Genomic DNA, 26,592 nt, shown 5'->3' on the forward strand with positions numbered 1-26,592 from the left:
TGGTGTGGTGTGGCTGGTGGTGATGCGTTGAAAATGTAGGTGCAGGAGAGTTGATCGCTTGTCGACGACGAGAAAAAAAAATATTTACAGTTGTCTTTGGAAATAGAAACAAAGCTAGGACAAGGTTGTCTTTATAGCTAGAGTTTTTATAATCGGATATGTTAAAGCTAGTTGCGTGCATTTATGTGGATTTTTGTTATAAATTCTTCTTTTTCTTCAATTTTGTAAAATCTCCATAAATACATTTTTCTGTTTTATATGTTTTTAAACGTAATGAAGTGTTGTTGACTGCACTGAAAAAAAAGACGTCATCATATTGAAGAATGGCGTTCATCAACTGAAAATCATCAATAAGATGAAATTTTCATGCATATGATTCACAAATTCATGAAAACTTTTTGATGACGGATGAACGCATCATCAATAAGATGAAAGTGCATTCATCAACTTTTTTGGGAATATTTTAGCATAATTTGGTATGAATTAAGTTCATCACTTCATCAAAACATTTCATCAATATGATGAAAGCATCTTTTTGTTGAATTAAGATATTTTTTCATCTTATTGATGATTTATTCTTCATATGGATGAATGGATTTCAATTTGATGAATGGATTAAAGGTCATTTTTTTTTCATCATATTGATGCAGACTATCATCAAAAATGGACTTCAATTTTATTCATGTAAAGTGCAATGATGTTAATCATCATCATATTGATGAACTTATTCATTATATTGAAGAACAAAACAGACTTATTTTTTATCATGTGGAGAAGATGAATCGATATGCGTGATCATCTTACTGATGACCTAATTCATCACATCAATGAAATAAACAGCCTTTTATTTTTATAATACAGAATGTGAATGGATAGTCATATTGATGACTTTTTCATCTTTTTGATGAACTAATTATCGTAAGTATGAACCAACATATTACATAAACAGACTTTTTTGTCATATGCACAATTTAAATGGATGGGTGCATGGAATGGAGTTTTCATGAACTAATTTTTCAGATTTATGAACAAAATAGAATGTTTTAACAAGCAGAATGTGAATTTATATCAAATTTTTCATCATATACTGATCATATGAATATGATCATGAAATACTATCATATTGATGATTCTTTTCATCATATGCGTTTATCCAGCGTTGTCACTTTAATGCAGGTCAATTGCAGTTTAATTTTTCAAAAAGAATTGCCCATAAAAAATTACTGCACTTTTTGTTGTCAAAGAATTAAAAAAAATATACATTTATACTTCAACATATATTTCAATGCTCATTACAAATTCGGTCCCAAAAGGAAATTTTTAAGATGAGTTCTTTGACTTTTAAAAGTAAAAATATTAGTAATTTTAGGTTATGGAATTTCCGGACCGAATTCCAAGAAAGCACAATAAAATCCTTTAGAGATGTTTTGTCGAACTGGAATCGCTGTGAGCTTGAAAAAGGAAGTAGATGTCTCAATAATCTAATCTTCATGCCTGGTTTAAAATTTGTTCACGCATTTTCCAGATAAGCTCAAAAATCTTGAAATTTTTACTTCAAATGTTAAATATATATAAAAACGGTAGTAAGGCCAACCATGGCTTAAGCGAGTAGCTTTTGTTGAGCTATTCAAAAATTGAAAATAAAATCAAAGTAGATATGTACCAACATACTCGTATCTACCATATTACCAACATTTTTTATTGGCTCATTTTTTGTCGATAAGTCGAATGCAGAATTCGACTGAGTAACGACAACCCTGGGTTTATCTTGCTTTATATAATATGTAGTTCAGTTCTTTCAGTTCTATTTTTCTCAAAATTGTATTGAGTCGAAAATCAAATTTTACCAAATTTTATTAATTTTCTTGTTTCTGTTTTTATTTTTTGTAAAAAAAACTGTCAATTTGATTTCTCTCAAAATTTTTCAGAATGTTGAAAACAATATTCCTTATAAATTAAAATTGGTTGGAAACCATGATCTCAAATTTTTGAAAAGATATTTGAGTCGAAAATCAATTTTACCAACTTTTATTGAGTTGTTTTTTAATTTTTTATTTTTTGTGAAAAAAACAGTCAATTAGATTTTTCTCAAAATTTTACCAGATGTTAAAAACTTTATTTTTCGTTGCACAAAATTGGTTTGGAGATAAAATAATTTTGTATTCGTAAAATTTTCGAGGTGACAAATTTTTGTTTAGTTTTTTTTTGATTTATAAAAAAACCTTTGATTGGATTTTTTTCAAAAAATATATTTTTATCTGTATAACAAAATTTATTTGAAGTCGATATCTCTTCTGATTTTGAGCTATGGATGACGAGAAAAACGTAGCGAACGTACGATCGTACGAACGTAAAACACAGAAACCAAATCATCTGCACATTCACTTGCCCACACAATATTTTCATATAGCAATACACAAGCAACTTCTTCTATTCTCCTTACCGGACACCTAACAATCGACATTCACAAAAAAATAAACAAAAAAAAGATCCAACATTATCACCCCTTTCTTCTTTTACGCACCAAAACGCGCATAAAAAAAAGATATACATTTGTTTGCAACGGATCAAACTTTGTTTTTGTATTCGTTCTCAAACAAAATGACAAATGAGAAGAGAAAAGTTTCTAAAACGAAAAAAAAAAATATGCAAGGCAAAAAGAGCTTTCTCAGCTTTATTTTTAAAAGCTCTTGTCTGTTAAGGCTTGTCTGTTAAGAGAAAAAAATGTTTCATTTTTTCCTGCTGGGATGAGACATCTGTATAAATTTATTATCTGTGCTAATAGGTGGCACCTTCTCCTTCTTGGGCTGTGGTTGTTTCTGGTGTTACTGCTGTTTCTGCTGCTGCTGTTGTTGCTGCTGCTGTTTCTGCTGCTGTTGTTGCTGCTGCTGTTGTTGCTGCTGCATTGCTTTGCTTGATGTCGATGGGCCCTCAACATCCGGGCCTGTCACTGCTGATGGCGGTTTTTTCTTTTGCTCCGCTCCTATGTTTTTATTAGCGGGCTTGGGTTGTGATTGTTTTCGCTGCTGTGGTTGTTGTTGCTGTTGTTTCTGCTGCAGTTGTTTTTGCTGCTGTTGTTTTTGTTGCCGTTGAGCTGCCTCTTGTTGTCGGCGTGCCTCTTGTTTTAGCTTCAGCTGAGTGAGGAGGGGCTCCATTTCCTCCTTGAGCTTTCTGAGGTTTTCCTCAAATTAGCTGATGGTTGCTTGTTTGGCTTGCAGGGCCTTTACAAGTCTTGTCTCATCTTGGAGGTCCGCCTCTACCTCCAAAGCCTTCGTTGTCGGCTGGACTGTCTCTGGCTCCGATATGATTAAATCCATATTCGGAGACCTGAAAAGCCCCTCCCCACCTTCGGATACATATTCTGTCTTCTCAGACTCGGCGTAGTCTGAGAATTCACTTTCAGTTGTGATTCCTTCTTTAACCTTCTCCATTTTTTCGGGATTCGAACCTACGACCTCTGGATCCGTCTTAGGACGCCACCTCCACTAGGCTACCGATTAGTTGATGAAAATGTGGCTTACTGCCTTCTTAAAAGGAAAACCCTACAAATTCACTTTTTAATTTTTCAATTTAAAATTAACTAGCAATCACTTTTAACACTTGTTATCTCTCTAGAAATCAAAGAACGACTGATAATGAAACCTATGTAGTCGCGGTCGTCGTGGGAACAATTCCGGGAATTTTGTGTAGTTTTATTTGGCTTACACGTGCAATGCAAGTCAGCATTTAGTGTAGCAGTTTTCGCGATGTTATGTGTTAACTTATACTTTTGGGTTTCAGCGAAGTAAATTTGCAATAGTAAAGCATGTGCATATTCATATATTTTGTTTGGGTAGAGCATCTGCTTTTGTTTTGGAGCAGATTCAACGCATATACAAAACAAATCATCGGTATGATTGTGTCATTCCGGAACATAAATTAACAGCTTGCCTCCGATTTTTTGCCGAGGGAAACTACCAACATGGTGTTGGAAAAATTATTTTACTTACATAACTATTTTTTAAAAAAAGAAAACACTTTCCGCAACAAGAACTTGCGGGAGGACTTCGGAAAATTGTGTTTGTATCTGTCAGAATAAAACCAAATAATCGCCAAGCATCGCATGCGTTTAATTTTGTCGGAGAGAATGTCCGATTAGCTGATCGGACAACTAACTTGAAGCAAAATGTCTCCAATTCGGAGGAAATCGGAGAGTATTCCGCTTCAACGGCGACCTCGATAGGGCCGATTAAAAATGAAGGTGTTTTCCAACATTGGAGTAATACTCCGAGCGTTCCTTAAACCTTATTTTTCAAGATGACTTAGCTCCATGCCACTAAAGCAGTATATATAAACTTAATATAATTTATTCTTTTGGTCATTTATACATTGATGAGTTCTTTGTGGTCAAGTTAAATAATAAACTAAAAAATTCTGAATATTGCGAGTGTTTTTTTTTGTGGCTGCTTTAAGTTCTGGTAGTTTTATACTATTATTTTTGTACAAAACAGATGTTGAGCCTTTTAATGAAAAGTCAAGTGTTCTGTTCGAGAGTTTATTAGCAAGTGATTAACAAAAGGTATAAAGTAAAGTATATAAGAAAGAGAATTCATTGAATGGTCTACTAAATGACATTGAGTTGAGTTAGCATTAGCATGAGCGTTGACATAAAGAGATATTCATAGGTTGGTTCACAATTATCTTCATCACTCTCCCTCAACGCGAATTACAAAATTAATTTTAACTTCATTTTGACATTTGCTTCTAATAATAAAAATAAATGCATAGGTACATACAAAATCTTGAACTAAATAAGTCCTAAAAGTTTACAAAATCTATGATGTTTCACTTTTTGTAGATTTTTTGTTAAGACATCTGCTATCATGTCATTGGTTGGAATGTAGTTCAGGTTGATGGCACCGTTGCTGTACACCTCTCTTATATGGTGATATTTAATATCGATGTGCTTGCTCCGAGGATGGTGAACAGGATTCTTCACAAGCTGTTGAGCACTGAGGTTATCACCGTTCAAAACAATTTTCGATGTAGCAAACTCGCCGCCTCCAAGCTCACATACCAATCTCTTTAGATAAACAGCTTCTTTAGCCGATGCGGATAAGGCCATGTACTCCGCCTCGGTACTGCTTAGTGCCACAGTTTGTTGCTTCTTGGATTCCCAAGATATGGCAGCTCCAGCAAGCATAAACACAAAGCCAGTGTATGACTTTCGGTCAACAACGTCTGCACCCCAATCAGCATCAACAAACCCCTCGAGCTGTTTACCTGTAGGATAGTAATACAATTTGTAGTTAGTGCAGTTTAGGTACCTTAATAAGTGTTTGACTGCTGTAAAGTGTTCCTCGTGTGGATCCGAATTAAAACGTGACAATTTGCTAACCGAATGAATGATATCAGGCCGTGTTGAAATCGACAAGTAGGTTAATGACCCGATAATGGACTGGTATTGTTCTCTGTTAGCTCGCTTACAGTTTTCATCTTGACATCCGAACTGCTGCCCAGGCTCTAACGGAGTTTGATTTTTTCTGCATTCTGTCATTCCAGTTTCCCGTAAAAGATTCAAAATAAGCTGATTTTGACAAATTGTGATCGGTCCAGTGTCTCCTTCACGACTTATTTCAAAGCCCAGAAAATGATGTAATGGACCATTATCGACGACCTTAAACTCCTTTTTAAGTTGTGTTTTCATCTGTTGAATCGATTCTTCGCACCTCGCAGCAAGAATAAAATCATCAACATAAACTGCAATGATTCTTAGATCATCATCATTATGTGTCGCGTAAACGCAACATTCGCTTGTACATTTGCGATATCCAATTTTCTTTAATATGGAATCGAGCTTTTCATTCCATGCTCTCCCTTATTGCTTTAAACCATATAAAGCCTTTCTCAGTTTTAAAACCTTCTCGGGATTCTTTGGTTTACCAAAATACTCCGGTTGTTCCATATACACGTCTTCTTGAAGTTCTCCATTCAAATATGCAGACGACACATCCATTTGGTGGAGAAAAAGCTTCTTTTCAACAGCTAAGGCAAGGATGATTCGAATTGTAGAATATCTTATTACTGGTGAAAAGGTTTCTTTATAATTGATTCCGAAAATCTGACTGAAACCTTTAGCTACCAACCGCGCCTTAAATCTTTGAAGTGTACCATGTTCATCATTCTTCACCGTAAAAACCCATCGGCAGCCTATAGGTTTTTACCTTTAGGAAGCTCAACTAAATCCCATGTATTGTTGGATATGAGATTCTTATATTCCTCAGCTACTGCTTTTTTCCACATCAAAGACTCGGGAAGAGCTAAGGCTTCGGACATGGTTTGTGGAATGATAATCTTATTTGTTGTTTCAATACTATTTAAAACATTGAATTGCTTTCGTGGTCTTCCACGCTTACCGGTTCTGATAATCTTCGGCCTACCTCTAACAATCGTCGTCGGCGTCTGCGTCTGCGTCTGCGTCGGCGTCGTCGTTTTGTTATCATCTTCGTCACTGCTGGTAAACGACCGTTTTCGCTTTGGATATCGATTGGCTTTTATGGAACTGGAGGTTTCTTTTTGGCATTGAACTTCTCTATTTTCATCTTCTTCTTTCTGTTCGGCTTGTAATACGATTTTTTGTTCTTCATTCGTCTGTATCTGTTCATCAATGACTGCTTGAGCATCAATTTCACTTTGCATTTTGTTACATTCAATATCTTCATTGTCTACTTCCAGCAAAAAGCCGCCAGAATCATCAATATTACCAAGAGTGTGTTCGGTTTCAATAAAAGACACATCCCTTCGCTCAATAACCTTCCTTCTTATTCTATCGTACAATCGATATGCCTTCGAAGTTCCAGAGTAACCAACCATCAAATATTCTTCACCTTTGGGCTGAAATTTTGAAAAAAAAATTTAGCTTTATTAAGGGATATGGCAGTACAGCCAAAGGTTCTCAAATGGCTAACATTCGGCTTCCGACGGGTCCACACTTCTTCTGGAGTGACGTCTTCTAGAATTTTCGTTGGGCATCGATTTCTTAGGTACACTGCCGTGTTCACAGCCTCAGCCCACATATATTCATCAAGCCCAGATTGAATGAGCATGCATCTCGCCATCTCTACGATTGTTCTGTTGGCCCTTTCTGCAACTCCATTTTGTTGCGGAGTGTAAACTACAGAGAACTGTCGACCTATTCCATAGTTCTCCAAATAATTCGCGAAATCTTGGCTGCGGTACTCACTGGCGTTGTCACTTCTCAGAGTTTTTATAACCTTTCCAGTTTCGCGTTCTACCAAAGACTTGAACTTTCGAAAAATCTCAAAAACTTCACTCTTTGCTTGGTCTACTAAATGACATTGAGTTGAGTTAGCATTAGCATGAGCGTTGACATAAAGAGATATTCATAGGTTGGTTCACAATTATCTTCAACAACAGATTAATTACTATTTTTAAATAAACATTCAATTAGGGAAAGTAATAAGAGCTCTATAAAGGGTCCTCTGCTTTTTACAATACTTATAAATGTATTAGATTAGCTAATTTGCACATTTATGCTGACAACGTGCAGCTTTACTTTTCTTGGATTTCTTGAAGATGGTGATCTGATCAGATAAGCATATTAGAATCGCAACGTTTTCATTTGTTTATAAAAGAAAAATCCAATCGAATGTAGCGATAAAACAAAACACTTAGAAATCTGGTTCATACTTAAACTTGCGCTATCTAAAAAGCGATTTTCCTGTTAAATTATTTTAACAAAATCTTCCTGAGTTATATTATAACATATTTTGATAGCTTTATTTAGGTTTCTAAGCCCACATTACAATTTAGGCCTTTTTTGTGAGTGTTGATTAAATATCAAATATTCAAATATTAAAAAGTGTAAGGGACATACTAGTACACAAATTTACAAAAAAAAAATTTGTTTTCTTTTTTGACAGTGTACTTGGTTATTTTTTTCACTCTCTCAAATTAGCCGTGCGGGTTCGGCATAGAAACTGTAGGTCCCCTCCATTCCTGACAACATTACTCGCACACAGGAATGGTTGAGAGTTGAAAGTCACTAGGCCCTGGTTCTTCATGGACTGTTGCGCCACCCAATTTATTTACTTTTTACTTGGTTATTTTAAACAATATGTGAAAATGTCAAGGGCGTATCTTCAATACTATCCGAATAGAACAAGTATTAAAAGCTAGTTATACATTTTTTTGACATTTTAAATCAAAGTGCAATTATAAGATACACTTGAAAGTGGAACTCAGCACTCTTGCCTAATATTTACTCTCTATTCAAAAATTGACTATTTGACATTAAAAATACGTCAGTTTTAAAGGTTAAAGTTAAAGTTAGATAATGTATGTATATTTTGATCATTTTGTCATCGACAAACTTCCTGAAACTTCCTATACATTTACCCGTTTCCCTCAGTTTTGTATATATATTTACGTTTTTAGATTCCCAATCGGATTAGGATCTCTAACGGCTTTGAATGATAAGCTAATTAAATTAAATTAATAAACACTAGATATTGATGCTAGACTAAGGCGATGTAAGACTATCTTGTCCCGATTTGATGTGACTGTTATCTACCTATGCAGATATTCAAACCAATATCGACCGGAACAACGAGAGTACCTTTACTAGAGTGTTTTGAATTTATTTTTGAAAGACCTAAGGAGTTAAGCGAACAGCTATTAATAAGCCCCAATGAAGAAATATTTAGAACAGTGTGTGTGATTGGAAAACTTATAAAAATTATGCATTAAGCTTAAATTTTGGTTTAAGAAAAAATTTGTATATTTTTTTCACAAAGCCACTGAGCTAGCGAGAATGCAAATACTTTTACTTTTGTACCAAAGTATTTTCTGGCTTATGGATAGGTTGAAAGAGGTAAGAATAGCTTATCTCCTATTCACAAATATTATGCAATGAGAATTGGGAACAGTAGTTGAAAGTTGACGGTCTATTTATTTAGGCTCTACTTAAATCACTTAGTTTCAGCATTTTGGAAATGTGGCGAGTAATGTAAAGAAAAAAGGCAAATAGTAAAGTAAATATATAAATCCTTGGTTTGCCTACAACTTAAACCAGAAATCGGACTCATAAACTCATTTAAGTATGCGTGTTATTTCTCCTCTAATTTATGAAATTTCCTCTAAAAACTTAGTAGTTGATTCTATGTGTGCGTGAAAAAAACAATTTTTCTCGTTGAATTCGTCCCCATTACAAACACAACAATGTAAACAATTGAGGTTTGGAGGGTGATACGTACGAAGGATCATTTCTTTCGTCTCCTTCCAAGGCGACTATCGCAATTCAAGTTCGGTGAAATCCCGTTTCCCTCAAAGAAGACCTTCTCATTCTGAGCACGGACACAGTCTAGTTTTCTTCAGAGGCCACAAGTTCAATCTTGGTTCGATTATATTGTGGTTACCGAAGGACTTATTCCTTCTTTTTATATCTCTTCGAAATCCCCTGCTCGCCTGGAGCAAAATTGCAGGTATCAATAAGATTAATGGAATAAGATTGTTATTAGCAAATAAGAACAAACCACCTATAGTGAAAATATAATTAGAAATTATAATGATGTATTGAACCAGATTCATTTTTCTTTGGTAGAATCCCTATTAAAGTGTGGAATATTAGCTTGGGATACACCAATCCACTTGAAAAAAAAAAAAAACTACAAAAAGAAGGTATTGCGATACAGATAAAGTTTTGTGGATGAAAAAATTCAGAAAAAAGAGTTGCAAAACAAGAATATAGTTCCATTTGAAAAAGGTCAAAATCTAATGACTATTAAAAAGTTTTGCAAACAAATTTAAAGAAACACATTTTATTTTACGGAAAAAATCTGTATTGCACATTTCTGTTTGAGAGATATACAAAAAGGGCAGCTATTTAATTTATTTTGTTTATATGTAGTTAAAAACGTAACACAAACTTCATGAATGATACATTCTCTCCAGGCATATGATGATAACTTGCATGTATCGATCCCATAAGCACCGCGTTTCTTGATCCCTGAAAAATGAAGAAAAAACGATTTTAAACATTTTTAACAGTATCAGAAAACTAAACTCATAAACGACAAAATCATATAATAGGTTGTACAGCAGTTTTTGCATGTTAGCAATATCTAAGAAATTTTTGTTTTTAAAGAAATGCTAAAGAGAGTAAACAAAAACTAAACATGGCAATCCAGAAACATTGGTGCATCAACTGTTTTCGAATATCTTTATTTATATACATATATATATATATATATATACATGTGTCATTATTAATCTCTTTATTATTATTATTATTATATTATTATTGTAATATTATTATTATTATTTTTATTATTATTATTATTATTATTAATATTATTATTATTACTACTATTATTTGTATTATTATTATTATCCCTTTATTTCTCATTAAATGGTAATATTAAATACAATTTTATAGACCTTGAGTCTAGATAAAATTATATTATGCTAACTATAATTATTCTTTATTGCAAGAATTTCCTAACAACATGACATATATCTATTATCACAGCCTTCTGTACACTTTGTATTATTGTCTCTCTTAAGTTTAACATTTTAACACTACCAACTAGGTTCTTATTAACAATACCAACACTAGATATGATAATCGGTATGACCTTTACCGATTTCAGCTGACATTGCGTTTTGTTTTTGGTCACAAGCTCAGCGTACTTGTTAATTTTATGTAGGTAGGACTTCTCTATATCTATAACAGCTATGTCCAGTCCACTAAGTATCCTTCTGGAGTCTTTTTGTTAATAAATGTTATATCAGGTCAATTGTATTATCGGCAGTGTGTCGTGTAGAGTGTCCTATAAAAGTATAGTTTGACACTGTCTGTTTCGATGACTGGTTCAGGTTCATGTAGGTAGTATCGGGACTGCTCTGGTGTTATGTTGTTTGCTCTTAAAAGCTGGATATAGACGATCTTCGTGACATTGTTGTGGCGTTTTAAATAGTAGCTCTGAGCCAGTGTAGAGCATTTTAATATTATGTAGTCAACCGTCTCGCCACGTATGCCACACCTTCTTCAAAAGTCTTCGTGCGCATTAGATTGTTGAACTATATATTTCATATAGTTTCTGGTTGGTATTACCTCATCCTGAATAGCGAGCATCAAACCCTCAGTTTCGGAGTGGATGTTTCCATCCATCAGAAACTTGTTTGACAATTTCTGATCGTTTTGACTGGTTAACAAAAAGTAATATCTTCCGTGTAGGGTTTTTGATACCCACCTTTGCAGATTTTTATCTTTTGTTTCTGCAGTAGATTCGATTGCATCTGCATGCAGTTTCAAAGGCGTATACTTGTTGTCTACTGATGTTATTACACTTATGAGGTTTGACTGTTCGCATTTTTTATGAAAGTATGATTATTATTATTATCATTATTATTATTATTATTATTATTATTATTATTATTATTATTATTATTATTATTATTATTATTATTATTACTATTATTATTATTATTATTATTATTATTATTATTATTATTATTATTATTATTATTATTATTATTATATTATTATTATTATTTTTATTGTTATTATTATTATTATTATTATTATAACTATCATTATCCTTATTATTATTATTATTATTATTATTATTATTATTATTATTATTATTATTATTATTATTATTATTATTATTATTATTATTATTATTATTATTATTACTATTATTATTATTATTATTATTATTATTATTATTATTATTATTATTATTATTATTATTATTATTATTATTATTATTATTATTATTATTATTATTATTATTATTATTATTATTATTAATTATTCTCCATAAGATCGGTAAAACGAGTAGCCCAGCCTGCCAGTACGGAGACTCCCAAGAAGATGATGCACAACATACCTTCTTTATCTGCAGCAGATGGGCAGCACAAAGAGAAGAACTGGAGAGAAACATTGGCACCATCTAAGAAACTAAGAAACAAAATTGAAGCGCGCCGACAAAAAGAGGCAGCTGAGAAGGAGGACAAACAAGCACAACGGCTATTACAACAACAACAGCAGCAACAGGCGAAGCAAAAAAAGCCTGAAACAAGACAGCAACAACAACCACAGCAGCAACAACCAAAGCCCGCTACCAAAATCACTGGAGCGGAGCAAAAAATAAAGACTTTACCAGCAGTGACAGGCCCAATGCCTGAGGGCCCATCTACCTCGAGTAAGGCCAAGCAGCAGCAACAACAAGAGCTACAAGCAAGGCAGCAGCAGCAGAAACAGCAACAAAAGCCGCAGAAGCAGCAACAGCAGCAGCAGCAGCAACACCAGAAACAACCACAGCCTAACAAAGAAAAAATACCACCAATAAGGACCCATAAGGTTGACATACAGGACATTAAACAGGTATGTAAGTCGGCCACTAAGGGCAAATTTCTCATTAAAATTCTGAACGAAAAAGAAAAGAATTATTCGGTCCAGTGCTTCTCACTGGCCGAATACAAGTTAGTTAAAGAGTTGCTAAAAGAGGCCACAGCTGAGTTCTTCAGCTACACGCCTAAGAGCGAAAAATTCAAGACGGTCCTTCTGAAGGGCATAAGTTCCTGCACGGAACCGGAGGAGCTCTTAGCTGAGCTCCGCCAAAAAGCCAGTGACGATCTCGATTTTATCGGGGTCAAGCCTTTCACTACGGTGAAGTCCAGACGAGGGGGTTATAGGCTGCCAATGTTCCTCGTAACATTATCGCCCCAAAGCAGCTTTAATAGTGTCGAGAGAATCGAATCTCTCGACAATCAAGCTGTGCGCTGGGAGACATTAAAAAGGCACGACGACATTCTACAATGTACGAAGTGCCAGAGGTTTGGCCATGCCAATGCCAACTGCAATATGCAGTTGCGTTGTGTGAGGTGCGGAGAAACCCACAAAGAAGGAGAATGCAAGCTGGGGAATGAGCGGGTTGAGGATTTGACCCTGCTCAAGTGTGTCCTTTGTGGAAACCAAGGGCACCCCGCTAACTATAGGGGTTGCCCTAAGGTCCAACAAATGAAACAGAAACAGGCCAGTCAAAAAGCCGAAAAAAGTCGACAGGCTCCAACACAAAAATTCGTAGATCCCAAATTTTCCTACGCCCAAATGGTGTCAGGGAATGGGAACACGAGACAGGCTCCACCAACGGTTGCCCCAAAGGCCCCTGTGCCTAAGGCACCAGAGGTGCAGCCTGACATTGTAGCCTTGTTGTTGAGCATTCAAGGTCAACTAACAGGACTGCAAAGTCAGATAAAGGAGCAAGGCAAAAGGGTAGATCATCTCTACTCTTTGTTGCCTGGCCTGGCGCAATTTAGATCATAATGGGCGCGCTGCCGGAGACGCGCCTTAAAGTCCTAGCTGTGAATGTAAATTCACTGATTAGGATTGAACGAAGAGCCAATATGTTCCAATTGTTGACAGACTACAGTCCCGATGTGTTTATGGCTAGCGAAACTAAGCTAAACCACAAACACAAATTGACTCATAAAAATTACAATATCGTAAGAAGAGACCGGCCCGACTCCACTCAAGGGGGTGGTGTCGCTCTCTTTATACGAAAAGGCATTAATTATAAAGTCATATACAACAATGAATTGCGAAAGCTCAAGACGCTAGAAGTTTGCGTTGTATGCATCTCTCTCACTCAAGGGAAGCGGATGTATATGATTGCGGCTTATGCGGCTGGAGCTCCGCAGGTTACTTACTTTGCTTCAGAGCTCGAGATTCTTTTTAGGGAACTGAAACTGAGCTTGGAAGAAAACTATTTCATCTTGGCCGGTGATTTGAATGCAAAACATGAAGATTGGGGAAATCAACATAGTAATCCCAGAGGTAATCATCTTTTTAATTTGATAAATCATTACAGCGTTGAATATGGCGTCGACCTGCTGGCTACCGAAAAGCCATCGTATCCAAGAAGCGGCTCCTTTCTGGATCTTTTGCTCTACGACACTAGACTGACCGTAACAGACAAAGTGGGTAATCATTCTCGAAACTGCTTACAGACAGTCGAGTACGACAGTGATCACTGCGGACTGGCTGCTGTAATGCAGATTCCGAACGAACGCGTGGAGTTGGAGGAATACGTTCCAACGCACTCTTACAATTACAGTAAGATGCGTTGGCCTCGTTTCACCAACGCCTTAGCGAGAGAACTTCGTTCGAGTGACATAGCCCCACCAAACAACAGAAACCTGACAAATACAGAAATTGACAAACATTTACAACAGATGGACGAAACAATAAAACGAACGATGGAACGGACAATCCCAAAGTTCAAAGAACGGGACCAAATGGACGCTTACAGAAACGCGACAATTGACGCACTACGTAGGCACAAGAGCGGCTTACTGACAAGACTCAAAAACTTGTACAGACGACTTACAGACCCACGCGACTTGGAGGTTAGGACACTGAAGTCGTCAATAAAAAATGTCAATCTGTTGATTAAGGAGAACTACAGGCTATCAATTAACAAGTACTGGGACCGCAAGATCCGGTCAGTTAATTCGAGCGACCCTAGTATGTTCCCTAAAATCAACAAGATATTCAGAAAAAAGAACGACAATGACCTTCCGAGTCTGAAACTCCAAAGAACCGAAGAAAACAGAGACGTACTCATGACAGCGCAAATAGATCCAGAAGAAACCATCCTTGACGATGACTTTTATATAATTGAAGATCCGAAGGAAAAATTGGAAGCGGTGGGAGCTGCTTTCCAGCAAGTGTACAAGGTGAATGTTAGCATTCGCCCCAACCACGACCTGGAAAACAGAGCCCTACTTAATCACTTTTACCTTCGAAATGATATGACACAATGGCGATCTGAGAACCGCGGTTTCATGCGGTTCAATGACGATTCCTTGGCAAATGCCATAATCGCCGAGCAAACGGGACCAAGTCCCTTGTTAGTGACGAAGGTTGAGCTTCAGCTCATCTTCAATTCAATAAAAAAAGTCAGCAGGTGTCGATGGTATATCCAACGTTGTATTAAGACATTTACCGATGGAGGCAATTGACATTTACACCACACTCTTCAACAATGCACTGAATAATGCATATCATACAGTGCATTGGAAGACCGCTCTGGTTACTCCTCTCCCGAAAAAGGGAAAGGACAACTTCAACCCGTCAAATCTTCGGTCGATAAGTCTTCTTCAGAGCATCAGCAAAGTTTTAGAAACAATCATTAATAGGGCTCTGACTAAGTGGGCTGCGGACAACAAAATAATTCCGGATAAACAGTTCGGGTTCAAGCGGGTCATGACACAATTCATGCTGCATCTAAACTCGTTTCTGATATCCAATGGAATAAATAAAAACAACAATGCACAGGTGGTGTTCTGGTTGATTTGGAAAAGTCCTTTGACACCGTATGGTTAGAGAGTCTTTACCTAAAACTGAGCAGGCTTGGCATAAGCAAGCCATGTTGTATATGCTTTATGATATGCTTAACGGAAGAAAGTTTGCTGTCAAAAGTGGCAACGTGACTTCTACCACAACATTCTCAATTAAAAATGGTCTTCAACATGGAGCGTTGAATTCGCCGATTCTCTTCAGCATTTACCTCGTGAAGTACCTCGGTATCTGGTTAGATCAGGATTTATATTTCGACAGACATATAAATGCTGATCTGACCAGGGCCAGAGGAGCCTTGGCTCTGACGAAACGGCTGTTTTTTATTAGTCGGCTTGACCACAGAGTGAAGGTAATTTGCTACATGGCCCTCATACAGCCAATGATCGCCCCTTCCCGGATGGAGAAGTTTCGGGTGTTCGAGCGGCAGTGTTTACGAAGCTGTACCGGCTTATATCGAACAGCCGAATCTTCTTATGTGCATTACTATTCCAACGAGGTCCTATACAAGGGGGCTCAAATCAACAGAATTGACAATTTGGTGATAAAACTCGTTCGAGCTATGTCTTCGACCAACAATTTAATTTTCGGGGCGTTCTATCCGAACGACGAGTATTTGGAAAATGCACGCTTGAACGTCTTCATTCCACCAGAGGCATTCCTCTTTTTATATAGATGCTAGATGCAGTTCCGCTAATCTACCACGTCAGAATAGGCATGATGGCACAAAAAGAAATAGAAAAAAGAAATTAAAAAAAAAATTTAAAAAAAAATATTAAAAAAAACATGGAATAAAAAAAAAAAGACAACGAAATATGAAAAACAAAAAACGTTAGATTTGCTGCTGTGGTTGTTCTAGTTTTAAGTAGTTTAGAGGTAGAATAGGTAATTTAAGTTTTATTTAAGGACCTAAAAAAAATAGTTGTGTTCATAAAGATAGCCATCACATTTTATTAGATTTTCAATTATTGAACGGAAATTCTTACAAAATAAATTGACATGTTGCTTACATCTAACGGTCGTTCGTTTTCATATAAGAGACTTTTAGCTTGAAGTTATACTCTACTTTTCCCAGTGAACATCCATTATTTCAAACTCTCTGGATATAGAGTGTTAATAAAAATAGCAGTGCTTTTGATTTTATTATTAAAAAGTATTAAAAATTATTTTTTTTTATTTTTTAGTAAGTTAATATTATACTATATAAAGTATTAAAGTATTTGTACCATAGTAGCATATAAAAAATTAATAAATATTAACTCAAAAATAAACAATAGGACGGTCAAGACACTGCACCAAATAAATTCGAGAACTGCGTTTAAAGGGAACACCCTACCAAAATATTTAAGATATCCTAGGCTGCTCAGCAAAAATGGTTAGTAACGCCTTTAAATGGCAAAATAAACCAAAAACGCGAGGCCCAAAAAGAATAACTACTAATAGAACTGACAGAAAAAATGTTCAGTTCCCAAAACAGAACCCTTCCATAGGCTCTAGGAAAATAAGAAATGGGCTTCAACTGACTGTTAACGCTGTCACAATACGAAGACGTCTTTTATAAGCGAAGTTACCAGCCCAAAGTCCACTCAAGGTACCATTCTTGACAGAAAGGCACGTGGTAAAGAAAATGGAGTTTGCCAAAGCGCATAGAGATTAGGCAAAAGAGAAATGGAGGAATGTTCCGTGGAGCGATGGAAGAAAAAGCGTCCTTTTTGGGTCCAAGGGTCGTCGAGAATATGTGAGAAGACCTTAAAATGCAGCATACTATCCACGGTACACTATAAAAACGGTGAAGCATGGTGGAGGAAAAATTATGATATGAGCTTGCTTTTCATATTATGGGGTCGGGCCTATTAATCTCATGGGGGGTATAAGGGATGTAACCCAGTATGTGAACATTCTCGAGGAGGTTATGTTACCTTATGCTGAGGAGGAAATTCCGTTGGTTTGGGTTTACAAACAAGACTATGACCCAAAGCTATTTAATGCGTATGAATGTATCTATGCTTAAGATTTTAATACTTACGCAATCAACAATTTTGATGCTGCTGAATAAGCTGACTCAAAATTAATTTCGAAAAATACTAAAGATATGCCTCAGAGCTAGTTTATTTTATTTTATCAAAACATGGGTTAAAAAACTAAGCTTAAAGAGCTGTTTAAATTTAACTCGACACAACTTTTGATATAATCACTCTTTGCGGCTTAAGGAATGTCATATAATAGACGAATCCTTTAACCACCCTCAAGTTATACATTATGTTATGGTCACGTTCTGATAAACTTTTTGATGATATCATAGTTTTCCTTTTTTTTCATTAATGACAAGAAGCATTTTTTTCACTTCAGAGTCAGTACTGGAAAAAAACACCTTTAACTACTCGTATTGATCTTCCTATAATGTCGAAGTCATCTTCATATCCTAAATATTGTGTAGGTTTTGAAAGACGGTGACGTTCGTATTGGCCGTGGAGTTTTGCACCAAGAACAATATTGAAACAACTAAATGACTAAAGCACATCGATTTCGCATAATCCTCTGGTTGTTTTGAGTAATCTATTGAGCTTCTACTAATTTTGACGGAGCAGCGAGCATTCTTCAACGTCATTCTAATAAAGCGTATCAGCTTGGCAAGTATATCAAAACTCGACATAGCACGGTAAAGCTTGTCTGTGCGTTATCCAAAATACCATAAGTGATTTATTTCATTTGGTTAAATATTAACACGAGTATTACGGTTGAATTGTTTAAGAGGAGGAATGCAACTGGCTATTTCGCTAAAGCTTTGTTTATACAAATAACGGTAAAACAATGACAGGCATGAGATCTTGCGTCGGTTTTCAAGAGAAGTAAATGTCTCGGTGAGAGACTGATCTCCTATCATTTTTACAGCTCTTTTTTCAATTCTATCCAGATCACTCAAGTACCCAAATATGAGAGTTATACTCGAGTTTTAGGATGAATAAAAGCTTTTTAAATTATAGCCAGATCAGAACGGGTAGAAAACTTCTTGCAACTTCGGAGAAAACCTAAACACTTAGCAGCATTTTTGGCGATGTCAAATATAATAATATAAATACAAGTGGTTTGTGATGCACATACCTGTGACTGATAGTTGTTCAATCTCCTCGCTGCAAGTACCACCCATGGATAGTGGCAATGGGGGACGGTTAAGCTTTTGCGATAGTAGACAGCATTGAGCTTTCAAAGCATTAAATTCTACACGGTTTTTGAATCCCCATTGAACAATGCAGTCAAGATCAGAATTTAATGATTTTATCATACGCTGCCGTTGGTAGTCCACATCCGAAGAACAAGGATGAGAAACCTGTCCAATACTACTTGAGTTAACCGGTCCGAAAGGTAATTTCTAAACCAACAAACAAATAAATCCGCTTTGAATGATGAGTGTTCAGCCGGTCCCGATGGTATCCCCCCGATAGTATTAAAAAAGTGTAGTAATGCTTTAGTTGAACCCCTTACGTTCTTATTCAAACTCTCTCTAAAAACAGGTAAAATTTCCCAGTATATGGAATAAGTCATACTTAACACCAATTTTTAAGAAAGGTAACAAGTCGGATATAAGCAACTACATATATTTTGAAAATTTAGAAATTGTCAATCTGAAAGTCAATTTGGTGTTCCACAGGGAAGCCATCTTGCCCTTTTCTGTTCATCCTGTTTATTAACGATGTATCGTTATTCTTACGCTCAAGTAAAGTTCTCATTTTTGCTGACGACATGAACATTTTTAAGATTATAAAGTACACCCATGATCGTATCCTTTTACAAGCCGACATTGATAGTTTCACATTTTGGTGTGGGAAAAATAGCCTTGCCCTAAACCCTTCAAAATGCCAGACGACAACTTTTACTAAAAAACGAATCGGTAGTGTATTTGATTATTGTATATCACAGCAAAAACTCTGTCGCGTCTCCACATTTAAAGATTTAGGTGCTTATTTCTGTTCCAACTTAGAATTTACACATCACATTAACTTTATTGTTAATAAGGCAAGTTCTATGCTCGGTTTTATAAAACGCTGGGCAAGGACTTTAATGATCCCTATGTTACTCTTTCTCTGTACAATTATTGTCTTGTTCGTCCTCATCTTGAATATGCTTTGCATGTATGGACTCCCTTTTACGAAATTCATAGAAAACCTATTGAATCAATTCAACATAATTTCATTAGCTTTGCTCTAAAAGGTCTTCCTTGGAATGATCCTTATGATCTGCCTCCCTATGAACATCGTATTCTGCTTCTTCAAATACAATCTCTTCATCAAAGGCCTCTTAATAATGACTTAGTATTTTTTTATGAACTCATTAATGGTTAAATTGATGCACCTTATTTGCTATCTTGTGTACATTTGAATTACCGAAGCGGAACTCATCACCTGCGTACATTTGATCTTATACATATTGACTTCCATAGAACTATGAGAAGAATGAAGCTTTAAGTCGAATGAGCATTTTATATAACTTTAACTATTGATCGATAGATTTAAATTTAAATAAGGTGGGATTAAAATCATTGTTTCGAACCAGTGCTCAACTATCGAAAACGTTCTCATTTTAATTTTTGTTCTGTAATAGTTAAATGTTAATTTTGTTTTGTATTTTGTGCGTGTGTTAGGCTATAATTGTATTATTTTTTACTAACAACTAACACCTCTGATAGTAGTTTCTTTATCTTCTTTATGAAAAATTCTGAAGTGTAAAAAAGATGCCTTCGAAATATCAAGTGCAATAATCTTATTTTCGCCAAAAACATGTAAGGATTTGTTCCATTGTTCGGTGAGGCAAACCATGAGATCACCAGTGGACTCATTGCAACGAAAGCCACACTGCCGGTCATTAAGAACCTTCCGTTCTTCAAGATATTTCTTAAGCTGAAAATTGATCAGCGTTTCCATGACCTTGGAAAGAAGGGACGTAAGTGCCATTGGACGATTGTTAGAGGGGGAAGAGGATTCGCCTTTTTAAGGGTAGGACAAATGCAGTTTTGCATCTACTCGGAAAGAGACCAGTAGAATACGACAGCTGGAAAAACTTACGCAGTGGTTTTGCCAGCGTTGAAGAACACCTCCCTAGAAGAATAGCGGGAATTCTATACAGGAGGAGTCATATCACTCGATGGCAGTATCGAGTTAACAGCAAACTGTGCTGCAAGCAAATTGGCTTTATCAAAGGAGCTAACAAAAGGAGCGTAGAAACTGACAATGACGAATTGATGTGCACATTTGTTACAAATGAACAGAAGGTTGTATTATCTTTGAGACTTTGTAGTATTTTTTGGAGTTGAAATCGCCCGTAACAACGATCTCGCTGTGCGGAAAATGGGATATAATTCTCTGGATAGTCGAATTGCTATCCAGCCTTGGGCTACGATAAATAAAACACGTGTTCATGATGCGCCTTTGGACGGTGAATTTAAACAACATATAATTAAAATTTGTGTTGGTGTGTGTGACCATATTGTGGTAGAAGTTCATATAAGTTAATCATTCCGTACATATACGGCTAGACCATGGTAAAAAAAGAATAAAGGCACTAAGCTATAACCGTTAAGATTAAATTCCGAGTGGTCAGTGGTTTCACCAACCTGAGTTTCACCTAGTTCCAAAACAGCTGGCCTGTTCAAAACAGTATGAACGTATGCAGCATGGACATTTTTCCTATTCAACATTCAACATTTTCCTAAGCCCAGGAATGTTGCTATACTGAACACAAAACTTACCAGCCATCAAAATACACAAAAACAAAAACCAAAACAAGACAGTTACATAACTATAAAGCAATTTTAATTTGGGCACTAAATCTTCTCCGTTGCAATTTACCATTAGTGTTATGTCTTAATGGTAAATTAAAACTGATTGTTCACAATAGAACACAATTCGGAAAGTTATTTCATCGAGGTGGTGCAATTAGGGTGAACGAATTTGCCACAGAGACCGCTACACGTAACACGATCGATATTACAGCACTTTGACAAAATATTTTTTTTTAGTTTGAAATTGGGGTCGGTTAAAGAATTGAAAAAAGTTCAATTTTTGTTGCAACCAAAAAGGGGAGTACAGGCGTATGTATAAAACAGTTAATTATTTTATAGAAGGAGTGAAATAAGAACAAGTCTTTAATGACTTTTATACTTTTAACAAATAATAATAATTTTTAGCGAAAAAGGGTAAGGTCCCAGTATGTTTTATGGTTTTGAGTTCGAACTTCGAAGTGCTTACAAATATCAGACTTAGTAGAAGAACTAGACTAAAGCATACAGTTACGAACTTATTTGAATTAAAATTTTTTTTAGACTAGATATGGTGCAATGTATTGGCGAAAAATAAGAGAGTTTCGGTTTAGCTAGCCTTAAATGACGAGCATGGCCACCGAAGTTGTTAGTGCAGGATGTTTTCTCGTTTGGGCTGGTTCGTGAACCGCTCGCTGTTTCGATTTTATCGTGGTCCTCATTTTAGCCATGAATAACCATAAGAGCAATAAGAAAAATACAGATTTATGCTAACTAAACTATCTTTATACTATTTTTTTATCTTTAATTGCATAATTGAATTATAAAATATAAGCTATATAAAAACAAGTTAGTATTTCAAAATGAACAATTAATTTGTCTAATTTTGTATTTGTATTTCAATTGGGTGGCTTAGCTAAAGGACAACTTGCTATAAGTAATTAAAGAGCTTTTAAAATATTTGATGACAATAACATCATTGATTATTGGAGTGTATTCAAAGAATAGCTTTAAAATGATTGATGGCAACAACATGGTTGTCTTCTTTGTGTTACTCCTACATTGACCTAGTATTTCTTGCATCACGCTTCTTACCGTTATATTATTGCTCTAGTGAAGAAGCCAGTTGGATTCGCGATTCGAAGCCTGACAAGAGTGACAAAAATTTGCCTCAAAGAAGCCAACATGCACCTTTTTCTACGTGGTTTGGACTCCGTTGAGACCCTATAGGTTTCTCAAAATGATACAATTGCTGCTGTCAAGGCTCAATTAACTAAGTTGAAAGGAATCACTGAATTCGGCCTCAACTGTGAAGGAAGCGCTTGCTTGCGTTAGCAACTCGTCCTTTGAATTGGATGTCACCTTATCACTTCTTGGCGGTAAAGGGCACGGTTTTTTAGCTCGTGCCGGAAAGGTCAAGGGACAAACTAATAAATTAGGTAAACAAAGAAAAGATGACAAAGAAGACGGGCCGTCAAAGAGGAGGATTCAGTAAAACAGACCTTTAGTCAACTTAAGCTCAACACTCGTGATTACAGAGATTTCTTCGTTGCACGCTGTACCTTTCACGGAATGCTATGTATTTTTTTTTGGTCCTTATAATTTTGTGTAAGAAAACTATTGAAATTAGTAACAAAATTGTTTTATTGGATTTCGTTACGAGGGTTTTTGTTATTCGCTATTTCGTATATAATCCCATAGATTGATTTTTTTATTCAAATAAGTCATAAACAACTGTTAGATCGTCATCACTAAAAACGTTAATTTTGTACCTATTTTTACATACCTATATGTACAGTGAACCAAAAAAAAATGTGTTTTACTTAATCTGGAGGTTGAAAAAAATCCCTATTTTTGGTAAGCATTTTGTTTTTTTATTGCAATTAACTCCATAGATAATTGCATTTTAACAAAAGAAAATCGACTGTACAACTATTTTTTGGTTCACTGTATGTATAATGAGTACTTATGCAAAATTCACCTTGAAATTTCTAGTTCCAAAATGCTTTGGGAAACTGCGTCCAAAAACTGTTTCACTTGGTCGAGATTCCAATTATTTTGCTTCCATGGATCAATTAGCTTCTCGCTTAGTTCAACGAATAAACCCCTCAGTTCCCTATTTCGATGTATATTGCAGGCAATAGTAATTATTGATCTCCAGTATGACCTGTAATATGAAAGAACACAAATTAAGAAGGCATTCAACTTTTGGCTGTAAAAGTTTCTTAAAGGTGCAAATAAAAAAAATAAATTTAATCAAACTTTCTAACAGAACAGTTTTATAAACAATAAAAAGATGGTAGTAAGCTGTATTAAGCGTTTTCAGCCTTAAGAGGAATTAAGATTCAATTTGGTTGGTGTCTCCAAACCTTTAAGTTGTTACAATAATATACCGCAATGAAGGGTCAACATTGGCTGAAATGCAATATTATTCTTATTTTTCTAAATTGTGAAAATATTTTTTTATAAGAAAAAATTCATAACAGACAAAATGTTTTGGAATTTTTTGGAGAGCCTAGGAGCTCATGTTGCGACATATATAATTTATTTAAAAGGGTTGGGATCGAAATACTGTACTGAATGATCAAAATGCTGTATTATGTATTTTTTAGTAAAACATAACAATTTTTCATTAGCATAATGTTCTGATATACTTCCATGAACAATAACATACATATGTACCTATGCAAATTTATAAATCTCTGAAATAATGAAAACAAAAATAATATAAATAGTATCTTCTTTTTATTTTCTCTTTCCCATTTTCTTCTTCTTAGTTATTTGTATCTCTCTTACATTTGTACAAGAATTATTTCTACTATAATCAACAATTGTATAAACAATTGCAAACAAAAATTGATCTTTCAACTTCCAGTGACAGCCCAGCATTTTGAGACGCAGTATTTCAAATATACAGTATTTTGAAATACAGAATATTAACCATATAGTATTATGACCATACAGTATCGTACAGTATCAGTTGCGTTCCTTAAATAAAGGGCAAGAATATTTTTAATTCAATTAACAATAGTACAATATTTTATTAACACAATTACAAAATGTTCACATCACAAGAGAGATCACCAAATAGACTAAAAAAATTTGAATTAATGATAATATTCGTAAAATTAAGTAATTGGCAAGACTGCATTTCGCAATACAGGGTGGTTGTTACACCTGTCGAGCGTTCTTCGAACTCTGGTGGAGCGGCGTCTGAGGGTTGGTCAACGGTTTGTGAAGAAACTTGAGAAACATCATCAATAATTGTAAATCAACTGGGGCAACGTCATTTCTTCCGTTGAGCGTTGTGTCGGAGAATGTTAACTTGGTGTTGATAATAAAAATTCTTTCAACAGAATGTGCAAGGGATTCAATTAGGGTGAAACCTTTGGCTGTTTTTGTAGTTCTGGTAGCTTAAGACGATATGTTTTTACGGAAACTAGATCTCCTGGTTTAAAACTTCGAAATTTAGCTCCATGATGACGATTGAACTGCATTTCTAGTTTATCATTTTTCGTCGATGAAGAATGCTTCGGGTAGTATCAATTTCCTTAACTTTCTTTAGGGCACGTTTTAAAGTATCAACGAATTTCTCAGCCTGCCCGTTGGACTGAGGATGGAATGGTGCAGTTCGGATGTGTTCTATGCCATAAGATTCACAAAATTTTTGGAACTCCTTACTGCAGAACAGTGTTTCATTATCTGACACCATTGTGCAAGGGTTTTCATGTCGAGCAAACACCATCTTCAAAATATTTATCGTCGCTGATGTTGTTGTTATTGGTGTTGCAATAATATCTGGCCATTTAAAAAATGCCTCGATGATGACAAGATACCATTGGCCTTGTATAAGTCCCGCGTAGTCAATTTGACTGGAGATTTTGCAATGGACTGACAATTAGAGCAATGTTTTACGTAGGCCTCAATTTCGAGATCTAGTTGAGGCCAGTACACATAGCTGCGAGCAATTGATTTCATTTTCTCAATACCCAGGTGTCCACGATGAAGTTGATTAAGTAGCCTAGAACGAAATTTTTTAGGTACAATTAATCGTTCATCAAACATCAGACCATCTTTAACAATGAGAAGACAATCCATTCAATGATAGAAATGTAGGATATTGCGTGGTATTTCCTTCTTACTTGGATAGGACGTCTTTTTGGCGAAGGACGGATCTTTTTGTGTTTCTTCATAAATCATTTTAAATGAAACAGGCAAGTTGCTTGTAAAGAAATTCAAGTCAATTTCGAATTCTTGGGTTGATGAAATTTGAGCGATGATGAAATCTTCATTGGTTTTAAAGTATTAACTTATAAGACGTGGGAGAACATCTGCATTGCCAAAACCCTTGGTGTTCACGTAGTCAATTAAAAAATTCTAACCCAGCAATGTCAAGGCCCAAGGTTGCAGTTGGTTTACTGTATGCACTGGGATACCCTCCTTTGATTCGCAAATAGATAACAGGGGCTTATGGTCGGTTTGAATGTGAAATTGTCGACCCAGAAGCATCCTATAAAATTCTTTTATTGTGAAGACGATACCCAGTCCTTCCTCCTCAACCTGGCTGTAGTTATAGTCTGATTGTGTGAGAGAACGTGAAGCATGTTGCACAGCTTTGATAGATCCGTCTGAGAGCCGATGTGAAATGCAGGCTCTAATTCCTATGTTTGATGCGTCGGCTGACACGATAATAGGTAACTGCGGGTTGTAATGCATTAAACCCAGATCCGATGAAAATATTTGTTTTTAATTATCCGAAGGCGTTTTGACAACTTGGGGTCCAATTCCATTTGGCGTCTTTTTTAAGAAGCGCACTGAGTGCAGCGCTGACCCTTTTTATTTTTGAGATGAAACGGCCGTAGAAATTGACTGCTTCCAGGAACTAACGATTACCTTCGCCTATTCTGAAAAAGGTTGTAAGCCATCGCCATTTAACATGTGACCCAGACAACGTACTGTGCATTGAAAGAAAGAACATTTTTCAAGTTTAATTTGTAAACCATACTCACAAAAACGGATGAAGACTTGTTTGAGTCTCAGTAAATGTTCATCTTCATTATTGGCTGATATCAAGATGTCGTCTTTAAAGTATGGAGACACATGGAGAAGGAAGACTATTAACACGGAACAATCCTCGATGAGTGTTGATGGTAAGCCAATCCTTACATTCGTTTTCAATTAGAACTTGCAAGTATGCATTCTCGATAAAAATATCCTCGGGAAGTGGAAGAGAATGATGATGCCGATGAAGCGCGTCGTTAAGACCTGTTGAATAGTCCGCACAGATTCTTACACTGCCATTGGCCTTTCTCACGATGTCTGAGAAATCGACAAATATTACAAATCCTGACTTTTCTAATCTGGATAGCTCTTCGTCGATGCTGGTAATTATGCATAGGGAACAGGACGTTTCGCGCGGAATAATAGAACGACATTTTCTTTCAGGTACATTTTGGTTTACAGTGGGCCATGG

The 26,592-nt window shown here is 35.7% G+C and overlaps 1 protein-coding gene across 2 annotated transcripts in view; it reads right to left on the reverse strand.

Moving 5' to 3' along the window:
• Nucleotides 1-9,798: 9,798 nt before the first annotated feature.
• The window catches only part of LOC129949470 (acidic fibroblast growth factor intracellular-binding protein), a 51,878-nt gene continuing 35,084 nt past the window's right edge, over nt 9,799-26,592 (reverse strand). For both annotated transcript variants that reach the window (XM_056060957.1, XM_056060956.1), the window contains 2 exons: nt 23,101-23,286; nt 9,799-10,006 (listed from right to left, as the gene is read on the reverse strand). In XM_056060957.1, coding sequence (XP_055916932.1) covers nt 9,928-10,006; nt 23,101-23,286 — 265 coding nt within the window. In that variant the 3' untranslated portion in view covers nt 9,799-9,927. The remainder of the gene's footprint in view (nt 10,007-23,100; nt 23,287-26,592) is intronic.

This window comes from Eupeodes corollae, chromosome 3 (assembly GCF_945859685.1).
Source record: "Eupeodes corollae chromosome 3, idEupCoro1.1, whole genome shotgun sequence".
In the NCBI taxonomy this organism is placed as follows: Eukaryota; Metazoa; Arthropoda; class Insecta; order Diptera; family Syrphidae; genus Eupeodes; species Eupeodes corollae.